The sequence below is a fragment of the Camponotus vicinus genome, unplaced genomic scaffold, assembly GCF_025532165.1.
Source record: "Camponotus vicinus isolate PSW18456_S1 unplaced genomic scaffold, iyCamVici1.0 SCAF_14, whole genome shotgun sequence".
Lineage (NCBI taxonomy): Eukaryota > Metazoa > Arthropoda > Insecta > Hymenoptera > Formicidae > Camponotus > Camponotus vicinus.
In genome coordinates, this window is record NW_028141950.1 from 7,421,422 (window position 1) to 7,442,242 (window position 20,821).

General features: G+C 33.6%; 1 protein-coding gene across 1 annotated transcript; it reads right to left on the reverse strand.

Moving 5' to 3' along the window:
- Positions 1-1,091: 1,091 nt before the first annotated feature.
- On the reverse strand, positions 1,092-18,750 carry LOC145965645 (uncharacterized). The gene is made up of 7 exons (XM_083089302.1): positions 18,426-18,750; positions 6,332-7,791; positions 4,777-5,784; positions 4,504-4,681; positions 2,458-2,845; positions 1,523-2,360; positions 1,092-1,378 (listed from the first exon to the last, which is right to left on the reverse strand). The coding sequence occupies exons 2-7, from the start codon at positions 7,632-7,634 to the stop codon at positions 1,092-1,094; spliced, it is 4,002 nt and encodes a 1,333-aa protein (XP_082945428.1). The 5' UTR covers positions 7,635-7,791; positions 18,426-18,750.
- Between the last annotated feature and the right edge of the window lie 2,071 nt (positions 18,751-20,821).

The following is a 20,821-nucleotide window of genomic DNA, read 5'->3' on the forward strand; positions in this document are numbered from 1 at the left end:
GGTATAATTGGTTTGACCTTAAAGAGTCATTTGAAGGTCACGTGAAGGTCACTTCAATTTTTTTAAATGGAACACCCTATATATTTTTGCACATTCTTGTAGCTTATCTCGAGAACTTTCCAAAACACTATAATTAAGTACATTTTCGTTAAGTACTTTTTGAGTTATGAGGCTTGAAATAATTTCTTAATTTTACATAAACCGTAAAATATCTTGTAAAATATTCATTTTTCGATTATCTTACCTTAATACTTTTATGTACAAAATAATGAGAGGAATCAATTGGTGTAAAGAAAACATATAGTTGTTTTTAAGAAAAAATATGTAATTTGCAATTAACAATTCCAAAAAGTACTTAACGAAAAGGTACTTAATTATAGTGTTTTGGAAAGCTCTCGAGATAAACTACAAGAATGTGAAAAAATATATAGGATGTTCCATTTAAAAAAATTGAAGTGACCTTCACGTGACCTTCAAATGACTCTTCAAGGTCAAACCAATGGTACCATCTTATGGCCCTCTCGAAACCAAACAACTTTTGTCTGAAACATTTTTCTCTCCCGGGCTTGGTTTTCGAGATATTTGACTGGATGGATTAAAATGGGCCACCCTGTATATATATACATTATATATATATATATATATATATATATATATATAATTTATATTATATAAGAGATATTCATATATATGTAATAAAAAATGCTTTCCTAGTTATTAAAAAAAATGCATATATCTTTAATAATAATATTGATAAATAAAAAAGAAAAAATCATTAATTATAAGATTCTAATTTTGACGTATATAACTCTTGATACTTTAAATTTATATAAAAGAGTATATATTATTTGCATCAGAGATTAAAATTATAGTTATATTTCTATATGTGCAAAATAATAGTAGTTGAGTTTATATATGTAAAAGTTAACCAGCTTCATATTATAGTTACTTGTTAAAAAGTGAAATTGTAATATTATCTATACTATATATATATATATATATATATATATATATATATATGTGTATATATATATATATATATATATGTGTATATATATATATATATATATATATATATATATATATATATATTATGTAATATATCCTCTCTCTATAAGTGTATCTTTATTAAAATATTGATTATCTGTTAGCGTTAGGATGTTTTTTAAATGATATTCTGAACTTTTTATATTTCGAAATATAAGATAACATTTACTAACAAATAACTCGCTTTCCCGTTTTTCTGTATAACTTTTTAAGATATCAATAACATAATTATAATCTTCATGTATAAGTCCCTTTTCAAATCGTTCTAAATCCATATAAAATTTCCAGAAACGTTCGTGATCTCTATATATAGATCGCGCATAAGGTGCATCTAGAAAAAAATATATAAATATAATGATAATGTATATTCTATACTTTTTAAAAAATGTATACACATATGTATATACATGTATATGTATACACATGTGTATATACATATTCTCATAAATAATCGATAGTAAAATGAAGTAATTACCAATGGGTTGCATGAAATACGTATGGTTACCATATACGTATGGTTTTTGTACATTTACATCTTGAGTTATACGATTCTTATTTACATCAGTTTCATTGATAGAACTAACATCATATTTTATTGGAGGTTCCTGTTGTGTGAAGTTTATATTTTGGCTTGGATCAGGAGAATCAGGAGAAGCAATAGTTTCTGTTGTTATTAAACTATCCCCAAAATTTTGAGTCAATACTTTAGAATTTTTTGCAGTTTTTTCAACTAACATACTTTTAAAACACTTCATTATCACACATTCATCCAATGTTGATATTAATGTAGAGTCAAGTTTACTTATCAAGTTGCTATTAACATCTTGAATCTTTTGTAATTCTTTACTTTTTATACATTCATTTAATATTTCATCAATGATACATTTAGAAACATTTGATTGCAATGTTAAAATAAATTTTTTAGTAGTATTCCAATATTCGCCAGATTTCACATATTTTTTTACAGTCAGTAATATGTTGTTAAGCTCTTTTAAATTTTTAGTGGGCAAAATATGTGTCATCATATAATCGACGATCATTTCTAATGACATTTGTCTATTTAATAGTTCTTCGATAATATTAGAAGCAATCTTTTCTCTCGACCGTTTTGTGAATTCCTTTCTCCAATTAACGTTCCAATTGTCATAAAGCATCTTGTATGTTTTTAAAATCTCATCAGTATTTAACCTTTTTAATAAAGCTATATATACTTCTTCACAAAAATAATTAAAATTCTGTTTTAATGCCTCTGGCATTATGTCAAGGATTGTTCTAGAATCCTCCGAATTAATTATTTGAAATACTTTTTTTATCTAGAAATGAGAAATTATATTACGATGTGATATAAATAATTATATTAAACAATATTAAAATAAAAATAAAAATAAAAAAACGAATAAATATACTTACATTATGTTTAAATTTACACTGACAACGACGTTTGTAATATGAACCATATTTTAATACTTGATAACAATATCCCTTGATCCCAAAATCGTAAAGAGTTTTCTTTTTTGAGTAAACGTTTTTAGTTTGTGGTGATTTTGATTGTGTTGCAGTTGCAGGTACACAATCTGTATTTAAAACTTGTGTAGATTTATGATTGAATATTTCATTTGTTTTATCAGATTTCAAAGATTCTGTATCATTTTCTATGCATTTTGCATATTCTTTATTAAATTCTTTGTTATTCTCTTTCACGTACTTATCGAAACTACTAGCAGTCATCGTATATGGTACATCACAATGTAGAGATTTAGATGATTTGTCCTTCTCATTCAAAGATATATCTTCACATCTATAATAATATATCATTTTTAAATATATTACGAATATTAAATATATTATGAATACTTCATACTTATATTAATTTCATTATTAGTATTAATAACAATTCCAAAATATTTTATCTAAAAACCCAAGAAGCACAAGTACATCCTATGTACGTACAACGGACGTCCATGTCGGACATTGTGTACATGCACCGGCAGGAATGGTGTCCCGGTATGCTTGTTGACGCTCACTGACGTCACACTCACCCAAACGAAGCGGGCATGTACGCGGGCCGGGCAGCGAAAGAGAAAGTGGGGGTAGAGTAGTGGGGGGCATTCTTTGTTGCGTCCTTCGCGCACGGCACAAGAGCGAGAGAGAAAGCATTATAAGACGTGATACCGAGATGTCCGATAGCCGTCGCTCTCGCTCGACGCTCGAACGAGAGAGTGCGAGCGAGACAGCTATATACCGCGCGGGACACCGCGCTATTTCTATACATGTCTCTTGCGCTCTAGTATCGATATGCGTACTTTTCTTTTCTTTCTTTAAGAAATGCGGCTTGATCGCGTGCACTAAAGGTCGGCATTCATTCTATTAAATTAAATAATAATTAAATTATATAAAAAGATAAAATTTAATGAAGTAATAAATTCTTGGCTACGTGCGCGCTTCGCGTGTGTGCGTATGACGTCGGCACACATCCATACCGGGACATCATTCCTGCCGATGTGTGTACATCCATCGGACGTCCATATTACCTGCAGCGGACGTACAAAGGACATCCACTGTACGTCCGTTTGCAACTGCTCTGAACGTCCATAAGACGTCCTTTAGTGGACGAATTATGGATCTTAAATGGTCGAATTTTGGATCTTGAATGAATACGTGGGAAAATGGTTTATATATAATTGCGTAGACATAATTATGTATGGTTTTGGACTTGATCTAATCATATTATATATATATATATATATATATATATAATTATTTTTAATTATATATAAGTGGATGGCATTATGTATCCTTTATAATATATAAAACATTTGGCCCAACAAAATTAAATAATAATATAATTTATCGATTTCATATAAAATTTTACATAAAAATTTCATATAAAAATTTTATTTATATTTATACTTGCATTTTGCACTTTACATCTTAAATAGATAATGAATTATTTTCGTTTATTCGCTGGACATTTACTTGTCCGACTTATAAAATCAACTTAATATCTGAAACATTGAGATCAGAAATTAAATTGAGCAGTATATCTTCAATGTTATTTGTTACTCTTTGCAAACTTTATATAATTCTCCTAACTAAAACTTAAATACGAGAATGATAGCGCATCGCACGTCGTGTAACGGTAAACGAACGAACTAACATATCCTTGCGTGCTCGCGCGAAACTTTGACGTCCAAGACCGAACATCATATGGACGTCCAAATATTGACCGTTAACGGATGTCTAGAATCAGACGTACGATGGACGTCCATTTCATGTCCATGGACATGCGGATATAAAATGGACATAAAATGAACTTCCATAGGACGTCCTGTGCTATCTGGGAAGTTATAAATTTAATAAAAAAACTTTAAATTCAAAAAGAAATTAATTATAATATATATTATTATATATAATAATATTATTTCTTATATATTATTTTTCTAGTTTATTACTTACTGGCTTGTATCAAATTCTGCAAAAGGTTCTGCAAAAAGAGAAATGCAATCATCATCTTCATCATCACTTGCAACACTTGAGCTATGCTTCTGTTGGGCACTTTTCTTTTCATATAAAGTTCCATTTAAAGTTGATTCTTCTTTGACAGAAAGTTTTTTGCAAACTTTCTCATTTGCTACTGCATTTATTATATAATTAAAAAAAAAGACAATTATTTTTATTGATTAAATCTATTTATTTAGAAATGCATTATATTTCAATTGTTATACTTACTTTCAACTGTAGGCTTTAACTTAAAACTTTTTTCTAATCTCATTTGATTCAAATATTTACGTAAATCTGATCTTTCTTCTTGATTATATTTTTTAGTTTTATTTGTTTCTACTGTTGTATTTGTTGTAACACTACTTAGAGAATCATTATCTTGTTGATAATTACTCGATTTAAATGCTACATTACTTTGTAGCCAACTGTTCCTATTTAATTTCATTTTTTTACTACCCTGATTACAATCTTTTTCTTTCAGAGTACGCTTTAGAGTTTCTTTTGGTAGTATATTCCCTTCTTTGCTTGCAAGTATTGATGATGTATTAATATTATAGTTTTCATCATCTATATCCATAAGATCTGAAACATTCTTGTTTAATATGTTCTTAGTACATTTTTCTTCACATTTTCTATTGTCTTGTAATATATTATTCTCATGTACTTCAGTGTTATTGATAAATCTATTTAATTGTTCCTGATTACTTAACGTATAGTTTTCATGTGTCGTTATTATTTCACTACCAATATTATTAATACCTATATCACCATTATTTCTTACTTTTGTCGCAGAATTTAAATTTGTATAATCAATAACTTTACTATGTGACTTATTATTTGATAAGTCTTTATCTTTTAAACCAACATTATTATTAAGTGGACTTGATATTTTTAAAGTATCAAATGATTCATTTATTTCATGGGATGTATGATGTTTTTTTTCTCTAATATTTTCAGTTGTAGTAATAGTTTCTGTTGTATCATTACAAAAAGTTTGAGCTATACTTTTATCATTATTACATCTTGTTATTACATCTTGTTCTAAAGAAATCTGTGTAGGAATATTGCTCTGTAAGCTGTTATTTATTCGTAATTTTTCAATTTTCACTCCTTTTAGTTCTTTTATTCCTTTTGGTAAAACACAATTCGCAATTATCTTTGGTAGATTTTGTCTTTTTGGCGTCTTTGTCTCATTTTTTGATGACTTTCCTCCACATGTAGTTTGTACTATATTATCTATAATTAAAAATATGCCTTTATTATTCAACTTTTTTATTTGCTAGTCTTTTCTCTTATTCATTTTATTATATAATTAAAAAATTAAGAGTAGAATAGAGATCTTTAAATTTTACTTTTATCCTAATACTTATTAGTTCCACTTATAAAAACTTTATTTTTAAAATTTTGCATTTCATACATTTAAAGATACAATTAAAAAATTTTAATGTGAAATTATTTTTTAGCACTTCTATTATTATTATATATATGTCAAGAAGAAAAAATAAAATTTAAACAATAAATGCTGTTTTGACTCTTCTCATACAATTCTTGTTTTATTTTGCAGTTTATCTCATCAGAAAAATTAAATGGATGTAAATTATTGTTATATTGTTTATATGTAATAGATTTGCTAGACATCTCTGTTAAATTTTTCTTATCCAAACAATTTGCATCATTAGAACCCATTTTGATTGACTTTATATCTGCATCTATTTATGAAAAAAATAAATATATAAAATAAAGTAATATTATAATATATAATAAAATACAAAAATAAATTTACTGCATGTTCCAGCAGCTTGAGGCCTCCCCCTGTGGTCGACGATGGGTGGCGAGGAGGACGCCTTGCGGTCGAATTTTGGAAGCACAGCGGAGAGTGAGCTGACCTCATCAGAAGACGATGCGTGGTACGCATCATGCAGCAGAGTGTGGTGCCGAGATTGGCACAAGGCGCATATCTTGACTGACTGGCATTGCGCCATGAAATGAGTGCCGAGGCAGTTGAAGCACAATCGGTTGGCTTCTACAAAGGACTTCCTGTCGCTCGCGGACTTCGCCTTGAATTGTGAGCACTGCATGAGTGAGTGCTCTCCCTTGCACATGACGCACTTGGAGGAATCGGAAGTGTTCCTTGCGAAGTGCGACTTCGCTGGTCGTGCGGCATCTTCGGACTTCGCGGCGGACCTTGGCTTGGCGGCATTCAAGGTGAGTATCCTTTTGGATATGAAGTCCATCAAGGTGTCATGGCTCGGCGGATCGATGGAGTCACACGTCGAGGACTCCCACTCGAGCCGAGTTTGCGGATCGAAGAGCTCGACAACTAGATGATTGAAGAGGTCCATCCCGTGTGAGGCGATGGGACTATCAATGCTCTCCTGAGCATTCACGGCGGTGGTGACGGCGTTGAAGATTCGGCTCAGCTCGTCAGCAGTCTCAGCTTTCATCCTCGGCACGGCGGTGAACGCGGCGAAGTTGGAGCGGATAAGTTCTCGCTTATTTTCGTAGTGTTTGCTTGGAAGTGTCCAAGCTCGCTCGTAAGTATCTCCCGTAACTAGTAACGGACGAATCAATCTTTCCACAGATCCTTGGAGGCAGGAGCGGAGATAATGGAGCTTTTTCACTGCGGATATAGAGTTGTCGTCGATTATCGATAGCAACAAGTCGCGGAACGCGGGCCAATCCTCGTACGCGCCCGAGAACGTCTGCAGTTTGATGCGCGGCAACGAGGTTCTTGGAGCCTGCTCTGGACCTGGTTCGCTTTTGGACGCGGTGAGCGCTTTGTCCTTGAGTTTTTCGGCATAGCCGGTTAACATGCTGCGTTGCATCACGTATATATTCTCCGCGACATCGATGAAATCAGATTTAGCATACTCACTCTCTTTATACTTGTCTTTCAGAGTCGACCTGACGAGTTCGTGCTGAGCCTCCAACTTACTCCAGAGGTTATCCAGTATGGTGATGCGAATTTGGATGGCGTCGCGGGTGATGTTGGAGACGCCCATCTTCCGGAGATTGTCCACGGAACGGGACATTCGCTCGTGGATATCGTACTGAGCCTTCAGTAGCACTTCTATGTCAGCACTCATTCTCACTGTTTTTGTCTTAACAGAAAACTCACTGCACAAAACTGATCGGCACCTCACCCACAAAACTGCGAATGAGGATGATAAATCTGGCTCGAAGGATCAAAAATTGTTCGCGAGCGAATCCGACAGTGGACGTTAAGAGCGGAAGGTCAGGTCACTGAAAAAAGTGCGCCACGTTAACACAACAAAAACTGACATTTATTAAAGTCAAGATTAAAACGAGTATTCAGTGTTTTCCGTTATCTGAATAAAATTATCTAGATTTTCATCTAGATGCAATTATTGTTTATTTTATCTTTTATCTATATAATTTAAGTTTGTGGTATCTTTATCTGTGTTGGGTATATTGCGCCCTTTGACAGGCGCTAAGCTCTACGCTACTGATTGACGAACTGCGCGACCAAGAGCGATTGCTCGCACGTCAACGCGCAGAGGCGACATAGCGCATAGCATAGCACGTAGCACGGCACGACTATGCACACGGCACGACTGTGCACACGACACGACAGTGAAGAGTCTTAAGAGGCGACCGAAAGACGGACCGTCGGAGAAGCATGGGTGTGGTCGACGTGAACGAAGCATAAACGACGCGCTTGAATCTTCAAGGACTACTTCGGACTGTTCGCGTATGGAAGACATAATAATAAGGCATAACGGCCTTAGACATTATATAAAACGAACAAGAAACAACAATTGGCGCTGCGGCTTATTGAACCTGCAAGAAAATGGAACGAATACTTCAAGCGCTAGCGACTACTGCGCAAAACCAGGAGCAGACATTACATCAGATCGGTGAGTCACAAAAGCAAATGGCGGATACTGTCATTTCGAGAACTGAGAACGATAGTGCAAAATTCTCACAATTTTCAAATCTAACTACACGGCTCGGTAAATTCGTTCATGATCCTACAAGGGGTAAAACCTTCACGTTATGGTTTGAACGTCATAGAAGCACTTTCGCGGAAGGAGCGAAGGGTTTAATCGAGACGAGGAGCAAAGAGCTACTTCTTCATGCTCTCGGGGACGACGAGTATCAACAATTACTCAGTCATTTATCACCGAAGAAACCGCATGAGATGTCTTTTGAAGATCTCGTGCAACATCTTAAGAAACAGTTCCATGATAATAAAACGTTATTCCAACGTCGTTTTGAAGCTCTCAATTTTCGTGCTTTCCCACCAACAACGGCAATAGAAATACTTGACAAAGTAAACGTTCTGGGAGATGCCTTTGAGCTCGATAATTTCAATATCGAGAAACTCAAAATTCTGCTAACGGCTCTCGCCCTGAGCGACCACACCTACTACACAGAACGAACAGTCCTCTTCAAGGTTGCATCAGAAAAAGAAAACTGCACATTTCAAGATATTAGAGAAATCTGCTACGCACATGCGAACCACACAGCTGACGTCATGCGCGTTAAAGGACAACGCTTCTCAGAAATCAACACGGTCAGCCAATCAACGAAGAATTCACCTAAAAAGAAAGGTAAATATTACGAAAAGAAAACAAATCCTATTACACTGCATTACGAAAAAAAGACAAATTCTACTACATTGTCGCCATGCTATGGCTGCGGTTCCGCAAAACACAGACGGGATGCATGTCCTTTTAAGAAAGCAGAATGCAGATTATGCAAGAAAACGGGACATATTGCTAGAGTTTGCTTATCGAAGCAACGAAATAAAATACTCAGATTACAAGGTGTTCTAGGCACAGGACATCGGTATCGCAAATTCGTGCATATTACTATCAATAACAAGCCATTAAAAATGCAGTTGGATACAGGGGCGGACGTAACCACGATCGGGAGAGAAACTTGGACACGAATCGGTCGTCCAAAACTCCAACCTCTTACTACTTCATGTGTTAATGTCTCAGGACATCCAATGCATACCATAGGATTTTTTAACGCCTCACTTGGCTACAAGGACTGTATGATAAAAGCACCAGTCATTGTACTTGATCGTCCAGAAACTGCACTAATTAGCTCTCAAACAATAGATAAGCTTGGCTTAATTACCTATGACACAGGAGTCGTCGGAAATCTGCAAATGATAAATACGATTACGATAAATTCACTTCATAAACAATTCACAAAACTTTTTAGTAATTCGATAGGTGAATGCACCAAGATAACAGTTCATCTGCGGTTTAAACCAGATGCGAAACCGAAACACATTCCACGTCCAATTGCACTTGCATTAGAAGAACCAGTCAATGAAGAACTGGATAGACTCGTTAAGAATGGAATTTTAACGCCAGTCGACTTTTCGGAATGGGCTGCTCCCATAGTAATTACACGCAAAGCAAATGGGAAAATACGTATTTGTGCAGACTACTCAACAGGATTAAATGACACACTTGACGCGGAGGATTATCCAATCCCAGGTATAGAGGAACTTATTGCAAAACTTCGAGGTAGTTCTATCTTCTCACAACTAGATCTATCTGATGCTTATTTCCATCTAAGACTAGATGAGAAAAGTAAGAAACTAACTATAATAAATACTCATCAAGGTTTATTTGCTTACAATCGGTTGGTTTTTGGTTTAAAACCAGCTCCTGCAATTTTCCAACGTACGCTGGAACAGGCACTTACAGGTATTCCAGGCGTACTCGTCTATCTTGATGATATTCTGATTTATGGCCAGGAACGCACAGAGCATGATACGCGTTTATACGTCGTGCTAAACCACTTGCAAGAATGGGGTTTTCGACTACAAAGGGAAAAATGTAAATTTCATACTTCAATAGTTAAATACCTTGGATTTATTGTTTCAGCTAAAGGTTGAGCCCGACCCAGCACGTCTTCGACCTATCCAAACAATGCGAGCTCTGACGAATGCAAAAGAGATACGCTCGTTTTTAGGTCTGATAAATTACTACGGGAAATTTGTGTCAAATTTGCATCGACTCAAAGCACCATTCGAAGCTTTGATCAGGAAAGATGTATCTTTCGTGTGGACAGCAAAAATGAAGAAAACGTTTGAGGATATTAAGAATATTCTTACTGGATCACTTCTACTAGCTCATTACGATCCCAGACAAACTCTGATCGTTGCAGCAGACGCTAGTTCGATCGGAATTGGTGGCGTCTTGTTACAGCGCGCCCCAGATGGTCAGGTAAAAGCAGTCTTCCACATGTCAAAAGCATTGACAAAGACTCAACAGAATTACAGCCAAATCGAAAAAGAAGCTTTAGCATTAGTCACTGCAGTTGAACGTTTTCGAAAATTCGTATATGGCCGTCATTTCGTGCTACAAACGGACCATCGTCCACTTTTAGCCCTGTTTAAAACGTCGAATACAAAAGGTCTAGATACACGCACAGCAAATCGTTTGAAACGATGGGCTCTTCGACTAATTGGGTACGACTTCGACATAGAATATGTCAACTCCGAAAAATTTGGTCAAGCGGACGCTCTTTCAAGATTAATGCAGGATGTAAAACAAGACGTAATAGACGCCGATCTCGAAGAAGTTGTAGCTGCGCTACAGGAAACAGATACAGAGCTACAACAGATTGTCAACGAATCAGTACAGTTCTTACCTTCAACGGCTCGACAAGAGCTCCAAAGTGCGACAGCGATGGAATTTTCGCTGAGATTATAGATCATCTACAAAACGGATGGCTCAAATCGGACGTAATTGACAAAGAGTTAATGCCATATTATCGTCGTCGCGATTACTTAGCTTTAGTTAATAATACATTAATTCTAGATGAGAAACTAATAATTCTTAAACATCTATAATCTACTGTACTGAAGCATCTACACATTGCACATCCAGGTATTCGCCGGATGATACAGCTTGCTCGACGTTATTTCTATTGGCCGGCGATGCATGATAACATCGAGAGATACGTAAAAGAATGTAATAATTGCGATCGCACAGCAAGCAACCCAGTAAAAGAATCATTACATCCATGGCCAAATCCAGAGAAACCATGGTCACGCCTTCACATTGATTTCGCAGGCCCGATACATGGACAATGGGTACTCGTCATTGTCGATAGCTATTCCAAATTCGTGGAAGCAGGATGGTTCTCAACAATAACATCGGCAGCAACATGCCGATATCTGCGAAGACTCTTTAGTCGATATGGACTTCCTGAAGTAGTTTCAGATAACGGTACTCAATTCACTTCAGTGGAATTCGCGCAACTGTGCGCCGAATTTAGAATCCTTCACCTGCGTACCCCACCTGGGCATCCACAATCAAATGGTCAAGCCGAGAGAATGGTCAGAACATTGAAAAATTCTATAGACACAAGTCAAAATTCACAATTAGAAACGGAATTAAACAAATTTGTTTACGCATACAACTACACACCCAGTGATGCGATATCAGATCATAAGTCTCCGGCAGAAATATTCTTTGGACGTAAGCTTAGAACTCCATTAGATATTTTTACTGCAATCAAAAAACCTAATCTAAGTCTTACTTCTCGGCAGAAGCAAATGAAGCAACAATTTGACGCTCATCACGGCGCAAGGTCACGTTCATTTGCTACAGGTCAATCGGTACTAATTCAACTCTCCAATGGACAGCGTATTCCTGGAAAAATTGTTACGCTGATAGGGAAAGCACTCGCTCGCGTCAGCATTAAAGGAGGATTCATTACGAGACATTTCAATCAAATATGAAATCGTCCAAAGGGATGCTGGAGGCCTGCCCCGGCCCTATCTCTGGAGGCCTGCCCCGGCCCTATCTTAGGGTCCATCCGCCACTGCTATTTGGTACAGTGGGGATTTTAGTATATACTAGAGGGATCTTGGGGAATGTGGTCACTCTACGGCGTTGTGCTCGTCGGTGCCGTTTCATACGGAAGACCAGTCGGAAGCCAGCATGCACACAAATACCTCCACCGGCACTTATTTGGTCAGCGAGCCTTTCAGGGATCCTCCGTGCAATCGGCATTGCATCCATCGAGTGAGATACCAACATCGCTCTGGAGTCGCATATCACTGTGTTAAAAAGCAGCATTAGGTGTGAGGTCTGGATAGCTCAGTGGTCTAGAGCAGTTGCCCGGAAAGCGAAAGACTCGGGTTCGATTCCCGATCCAGCCACTTGCGCCTCACATATTTTTCTAGTCTGCGAATATTGTTTTCTAGCAATTATTCGTTAGGCTGAAAAATGTGTGAATGCTCTCTCCACAGGATATGCGTCGATGCCGTTGCCACGGATGGATTCTGTCGCTCGTTGATCAAATGAACGTAAAGACACGTCCGACCTCCTCCTACATACATCCCTATCTTTCTCTGGAAAGAAAATTCAATACGTTCAGCGAAGATCTACTACTTTCAGGAAAAGAATCAGCACGGATTCAACCAGATCCAGTAATTCACACTTCGCTAGGAGAAAGAGAGGAGGTAGAACCTCTCAACAACGGAACCACACAACCTCCAGAAGCATCTGCTCGTCATTCTGAACGTCTTTCACATCGAATTCGACCAGATTATAAAGTGGTGGGAGGAACTCGCCCCTACCGAAAACAGCATTCTTAAGCAAGAGAGGAATGTTCCCAGTTAGCCAAGTCTGTTCGAACAGATTTCGCCAAGTACTTGCTAAAAATTATTGTCAGCAAAAAGGCAATTTGCTACAATTTTGCTACAAGAGTTGTTATTACCTGATTAAGCTGGCAGATTGGCGGCAAAAACCGAGCAAAGTTTGCTGACAAAATCCGACAACAAATTGGCGGCAAAAAGCAAGCGAAGCTTGCTGTATTACTTGACGTCAAATTGGCGGCAAAAACCGAGCAAGATCTGCGCGCATAATTTGATGGCAGATTGATGGCAGAAACCGAGCAGAACCTGCATAATCGGTATTTAAGTGCCTTGATTCAATAGTTCCTTCGCTTTTCGCTACGCGATGCACGCTTTCTCGCAATCAAATTTCTGTTAGAAGTAGATATAAAGCCTGCTAGTGGCTATTAATAAAAGATCAAAAGTATATTTCTATTGGTTTAATTTTTGATATCTCATACAAGCCTAATATGAGAATATTAAACTGATTAAAATCAACAGGATAAATGGAAAATTATCCTATTTGAAGCATAAAGCAAGAGTTTAATTATCATATAAATTATGTCTCAATTTTATAAATTAAATTTAATTATTTTCACAATTTACTATATTATTAATTTAATTAAGTTGAAAGAGAATTTGCTACGTGAGATATAACTACGATATAACATTACATTTCATAGTTATTTATGAAAAGAAAATTATAATTTACCAATAAAACTTATTCTGTAATATTAAATTTTATTGCACTTTAGTTAAAAGCAGATCATGCACGGTTTCTACTGTCAATATGCTGTCAGATTACGCGCGCGCAAAAACTTGGCGTGCTCGAGTCAAATTATAATACACATAATTTTACAAATTTACAAATATACATAATTTTACAAAGTTTGCGAATTATATACATGTAATTAATTTCAATTATAGATTAATACGACCCGAGCACGCCAAGTTTTCGTAAGTCGCTTTGGTCTTAATTTTTTTAGTTCCGAATTTACTTGGCAAAGCTTATGATTAATTTCAAAGTTAAATATTTCATAATAATAAAAATGTGTAAATTGTAATACAACTCGGGTAAAATTTTTGTATGTAACTTTTCTTAAATCCTTTAATTCCAGGTCTACTTAGTAAAACTTATGATCTTAAAACAAATCAATTAATTTTTCTCTTTTAAATTCAAAATTGGCGATTAATACAGTCGATGTTATTGCAGTAAGTGTTAAATAGTTTCATGACTTACTATTTGTAATCTAATATAAAAGCCGCAATATATTAGTGCTATTTCATATTTTGTACAAATATTTATTTGGATCACACATAGTAATGTATTTTTATATATCATACAAAGTATTAAACTTATTTTGAAAATCATTTTCATTTTGTCGAGAATCTATAATACATAAATGCAAGATAGAATTTATGATAAATTTATTTCAAATTACAAATCCTATCAATTGCTTCAATGTACTTGGCTAGTTAATTATTAATTTCATATTTAGTTTTGATTTTCTTTTTAGGAAAATTATATATATTTTTTGAGGGAAAATTTTTATAAATTATTTTTAGCTATATTTTTTTATTAAACGTTTTGTTGCATACAGGGTGGAATATTTTTTTATGTACTTGGCGTACTTTTTTTACATTTTTGTAAGATTTTTTTAGAGGGATTTCACCTTTTTGTAAAATTTATATCTTTTCTGCAAAAAATATATATGCATTTCTAGCATTTCTGCAAAAAATATATATGCATTTAGCATTTCAAGCCAACTACACTTTTGTATTACTAAATCATTTATTAATTGCCATTTGGTACTTTTAGTACGTACAATGTTTGTGTAATGTCCATCGATTATATTCTTACCTTCATGAAAAATTCCACTAATAACTTTATACGTATTCGCATCAATACGTATTTTTTCCGTAGGTATTAAATTATTTTGTTCTTTTTAGTTCCTGTATACTATATTATTATACAGGGTGTCAGGCAATTTTTGACCTTCACGAAGTAAGAAGGTAGATTGGCTCAAATTAAGTAGGAAGGTATTATACTATTTTGCGATATTCGCAATAATTAACAAAAAATTAATTAAAGAAGATCGGCCAATGCGCGTGGCTAGAAGCACACGACGGCGAAGGCGGTCTGACTATAACATAATGGCGGCGCGCGGCGAAGCGGTGATTGGGGAGGGGAGGAGCGATGAGTGTGTAAGCGCGTGGCGAAGGCCCCGTCGTATGCTTCGAGCCACGCGCATTGGTCGATCTTCTTTAATTAATTTTTCGTTAATTATTGCGAATATCGCAAAATAGCTTCCTTCTTAATTTGAGCCAATCTACCTTCACACTTCGGGACTGTCAAAATTTCCCTGCTATCCTGTATATTACAAGTCAAAATTATTATTGATTTAATTAAGTTTTTATCATTACATATTTACTATTATAGATTTCATTATTATTGCATTATTTTTTATTATAAAATAAAATTTTGTTTCACGTATGAAGAATCAAAGAAAGTTTTAGAAGTTTAGATTTAATTGAACGATAAGACATATTGCAATTCTGTTATTGTATTAGATCTTAAATAAAATTGAAATTTAGCCATTACTAGGTCTATAAGAGAAAAAAAAAGAAGTTAAGAATTCGAAATAACAAACAGATGTATGTAATAAGTAAATCATAATAATATAATTACCATAAAAGTTTGATATAAGTTCGTTGCGAATCGTAATAAATATTATTTTATAAAGCAGCATCAACATATATAATCCATCTTCCCACAACTTAAAATATAGTATATAATATATATATATATATATATATATATATATTATATACTAGTATATAATATATATATATATATACAGGGTGTCCTAGACCACCCGTACACCCCTTTTCTTTCAAAAACTAAGCATTTTAGAGAAAAACGTTTTCGACAAAAATTGTATGGTTTTGAGGGGAACATAAGATGGTGTCATTAGTTTGACCTTGAAGAGTCACCTGAAGGTCACATGAAAGTCACCTCCAACTTTTTAAATGGGACACCCTATATGCTTTTACATATTCTTGTAGCTTATCTCGAGAGCTTTCCAAAACACTATACTTAAGTTAGTTTTCATTAAGTACTTTTCGAGTTATGAAGCTTGAAATCATTTCTTAATTTTACATAAACCGTAAAATATCTAGTAAAATATTCATTTTTCGATTATCTTACCTTAATACTTTTATGTACAAAATAATGAGAGGAATCAATTGGTGTAAAGAAAACACATAGTTGTTTCGAAGAAAAAAAATGTAATTTGCAATTAACAATTACATATTTTTTCTTAAAAACAACTGTGTGTTTTCTTTACACTAATTGATTCCTCTCATTATTTTGTACATAAAAGTATTAAGGTAAGATAATCGAAAAATGAATATTTTACAAGATATTTTACGGTTTATGTAAAATTAAGAAATTATTTCAAGCCTCATAACTCAAAAAGTACTTAACGAAAAGGTACTTAATTATAGTGTTTTGGAAAGCTCTCGAGATAAGCTACAAGAATATGCAAAAGCATATAGGGTGTCCCATTTAAAAAGTTGGAGGTGACCTTCACATAACCTTGACAACGCTATTCGAGGTCATAATAATGTTGCTGTGTAATGCGCCACATAAAACCCTGTAACTTTTGTATGAAACATTTTTTTTTAAATGTGTATTTTTCGAAATATTAAAGGGTTTCCACACTTTTGCTAAACCCTGTATAATTATACAGGGTGACCCATTTTAACTTAGGCAGCCAAATAACTCGAAAAATAAGCAAGATAGAGAAAAATGTTTTAGACAAAAGTTGTATGGTTTCGAGGGGGCCATAAGATGGTATCATTGGTTTGACCTTGAAGAGTCATTTGAAGGTCACGTGAAGGTCACTTCAATTTTTTTAAATGGAATACCCTATATATTTTTGTACATTCTTGTAGCTTATTTTGAGAGCTTTCCAAAACACTATAATTAAGTACCTTTCCGTTAAGTACTTTTTGAGTTATGATGTTTGAAATAATTTCTTAATTTTACATAAACCGTAAAATATCTTGTAAAATATTCATTTTTCGATTATCTTACCTTAATACTTTTATGTACAAAATAATGAGAGGAATCAATTGGTGTAAAGAAAACACATAGTTGTTTTTAAGAAAAAATATGGAATTGTTAATTGCAAATTACATATTTTTTCTTCGAAACAGCTATGTGTTTTCTTTACACCAATTGATTCCTCTCATTATTTTGTACATAAAACTATTAAGGTAAGGTAATCGAAAAATGAATATTTTACAAGATATTTTACGGTTTATGTAAAATTAAGAAATTATTTCAAGCCTCATAACTCAAAAAGTACTTAACGAAAATGTACTTAATTATAGTGTTTTGGAAAGCTCTCGAGATGAGCTACAAGAATGTACAAAAATATATAGGATGTTCCATTTAAAAAAATTGAAGTGACCTTCAAATGACTCTTCAAGGTCAAACCAATGATACCATCTTATGGCCCCCTCGAAACCATACAACTTTTGTCTAAAACATTTTTCTCTATCTTGCTTATTTTTCGAGTTATTTGGCTGCCTAAGTTAAAATGGGTAACCCTGTATATATATATACATATGTGTGTGTGTGTGTGTGTGTGTGTGTGTGTAGAAATTTACATATTTGACTGCGCAATCATAATTATAGTTACATAGATATTTATTACATTTGCCTGCGTAGACACAAATATAGTTACGCAGAAATATTCCCTACATGTACAATTTTATATATATATATATATATATATATATATATATATATATATATATAATTATCATTATACATGTTGGAAATATTTCTGCGTACTATATTTGTGTCTATGCAGGCAATTGTAATAAATGTCTATGTAATTATAATTATGGTTGCGCAGTCAAATATGTAAATTTCTACACACACACACACACATATATATATATATAATTGTCATTATACATGTAGGGAATATTTCTGCGTAACTATATTTGTGTCTACGCAGGAAAATGTAATAAATGTCTATGTAACTATGATTATAGTTGCGCAATCAAATATGTAAATTTCTACACACACACACACACACACACACACACACACATATATAATTATAAATTACATAATAATTATATTCCACAAAATGATAACTGTCTATTCTCTTTATTAAGATTAATATATAATATGTCAAAATATATTATGTCTAAATAGAAATGAGAAAAATTTCACAATATTTACCTTTTGATTGATGAATATTACAAAATTCACAGTCCACTTGGTTGTCGTTAAGTGTCACAAATCTGTGTTTTTATATAATACTAATAAATGTCGCTGCTGCGTCGCTTGACAATAATAAAAACTTTTAATATGTCACTTCTCTTCTTTGATACATTATTACACACTACTTTTCTTCCTTGTTCTACACTATACTTTTATTTATTTACTCTTATTTATTTCTTATAATCTGTGTTTTTAAACAAATAATCTGACTGCTTAACCTGTCACTTCTCTTCCTTGTTTTACACTATTCCGCACTATACTTCAATACATTAATCTCTCACACGTACGTACACACATACATATACATATCACACGTATGCACGCATATGATTTTCTCTTAAAGCATTGTACATATCGAAGCAATAATCGTATACGCACGCTGTGAACGCCGCTTGAGGGACAAACTCGCTTTGCGTGTGTGCGTGCGAACATGTACGTGAGTCTGAAGAACGTGAGCCTGGAGAAAAACGAAAAATGTCACAATTCTGATATTCGATCATCATTTCTCAGGATTGACTGCACCGATTTTATTGAAACTGGTCGCAATCGAAAGTTTATATTCATATTATATCATAAAAGTGTCGTTAGATTTTTTATTACGGCTTTAGTTTATTAAATATTTTAATGGAAAGTTTACTTGACGTGAAATTCCGGATAAGGTACTTGGTAGCGCCGCGTCGAGAACAGTGACTCTCAACTCAATGCTCGGACCTGTTTTTTATGTACTTGGCGTCGCGACGCTACCGCGTCGCTTGATACGTGCAATAAATGAATTATTTCCCATTCAATGAAGAAAAATCTGTTTAATATTCTAAAACCCAATGAGGGATCCAGATTATTAAACAAATTATTTGTTTAATAATCTAGATTCCTTATTAGGATTCAGAATATTAAATAAATCAAGTCAATTTATCAGAAAATTAACTGACACAAGACAAAAAATATAATTACTACATTAGTCCTTGTAGGCCTTATATCCACTTTAGATGAAAATTCGAATACGAGTTAGTTAAGTTTGGTGTCGCCACATAGCGGCAAATAAAGAAACACATGTTATACATATTCGCTATGTTAAAATGTTGCTGCAACATTGCCAAAGTAATATTACAAAATAATGTCTCTGCAATATTTCTGCAGCATTACACTGCTATGTGCAATGTTGATGCAAACTTCTGTGCTGTATGGGTTACTTTAAATAGTAATAATTATTTAAGAATTATCAAAAGTAAAGTTATTTAAGTATTATTAAAACATTTGATATGCAGATTTGAACTGTTAATAGTTGTTAAACAGTTTCTGTTATTTAAATTAAAAAGCTTGCGCAATCAACAATATGGTGGATGATTGACCATAAAGATCAAATGCACCGACACGAAGTGTACCTACTGTTCTTACTTATACTGTGATACTGTTATACCGTAAAGTTATACTTTGAAATAAATGTTACAAAATGAAACTTTCCTTGTAAAATCTGCAATTGAGAAACAAATTATCATGGAAAACTTTTTCAAAAAAGAAATCAAAGTGTAACTCGATCCAAGATGCTTCACATAGAGATAAACGGTCAGATATCTTTCCTCAAAATGATATAATTTTATCAAAATAGATCGTAGAAAATTCATTAAAATGTGAATTTATTAAGAAATAAATGAGCTTTTTTAAAAACCCATACATTTTTGTGCCAGGAAACCGATTCTCCTGAGCAATGCAACAGTTTGTTTCTCATTTCAAGTCTATCCTTAACGTCATTTTGTAAAAAATTTTTGTAACTCAAATTTGTGTTTTTGCTTTTTGAAAGAGATGTTTAAGTTTTAATTTGAATTTTGCTTCATCTTAATACGATGATTTTTCGCTGATTTATTATTTAAAGATGTTAAAAAATTGTACTAAAATTTAGTAGCCCATATTTTTTGTGTGTGAATGTAGATATGTGGATGACATGTGTAGTCATATATCTAGAAGATATCTCTGGTAGCTACTTAGCGGATATAGATATGTGGATGATATATATACATCTACTAGTTATTTATAGAAGCTGGATCTCATATACATATTTAGACATTTATTAGATACCTATTAGATAAATTTTTCCATGTGGGTATTAACTAGAAAACAACTGTATAACACGTTTTAATCTTATCAATTCAAAAGTTAACATACTTTAAAATAATTAAAAAGACAATCAGGAAATCTCATGTACATGCATATAATAAAAGTAATAAAGTGTAAAAAATGTACTATAGTTTAGTTTGTAAAATATAAATAAAATAATCAACCCCGAATGTATACTTTGGTTGACAAATTCAAATAACAATGTAATCTACATGAATACTATACTTTATTACACTTCATTA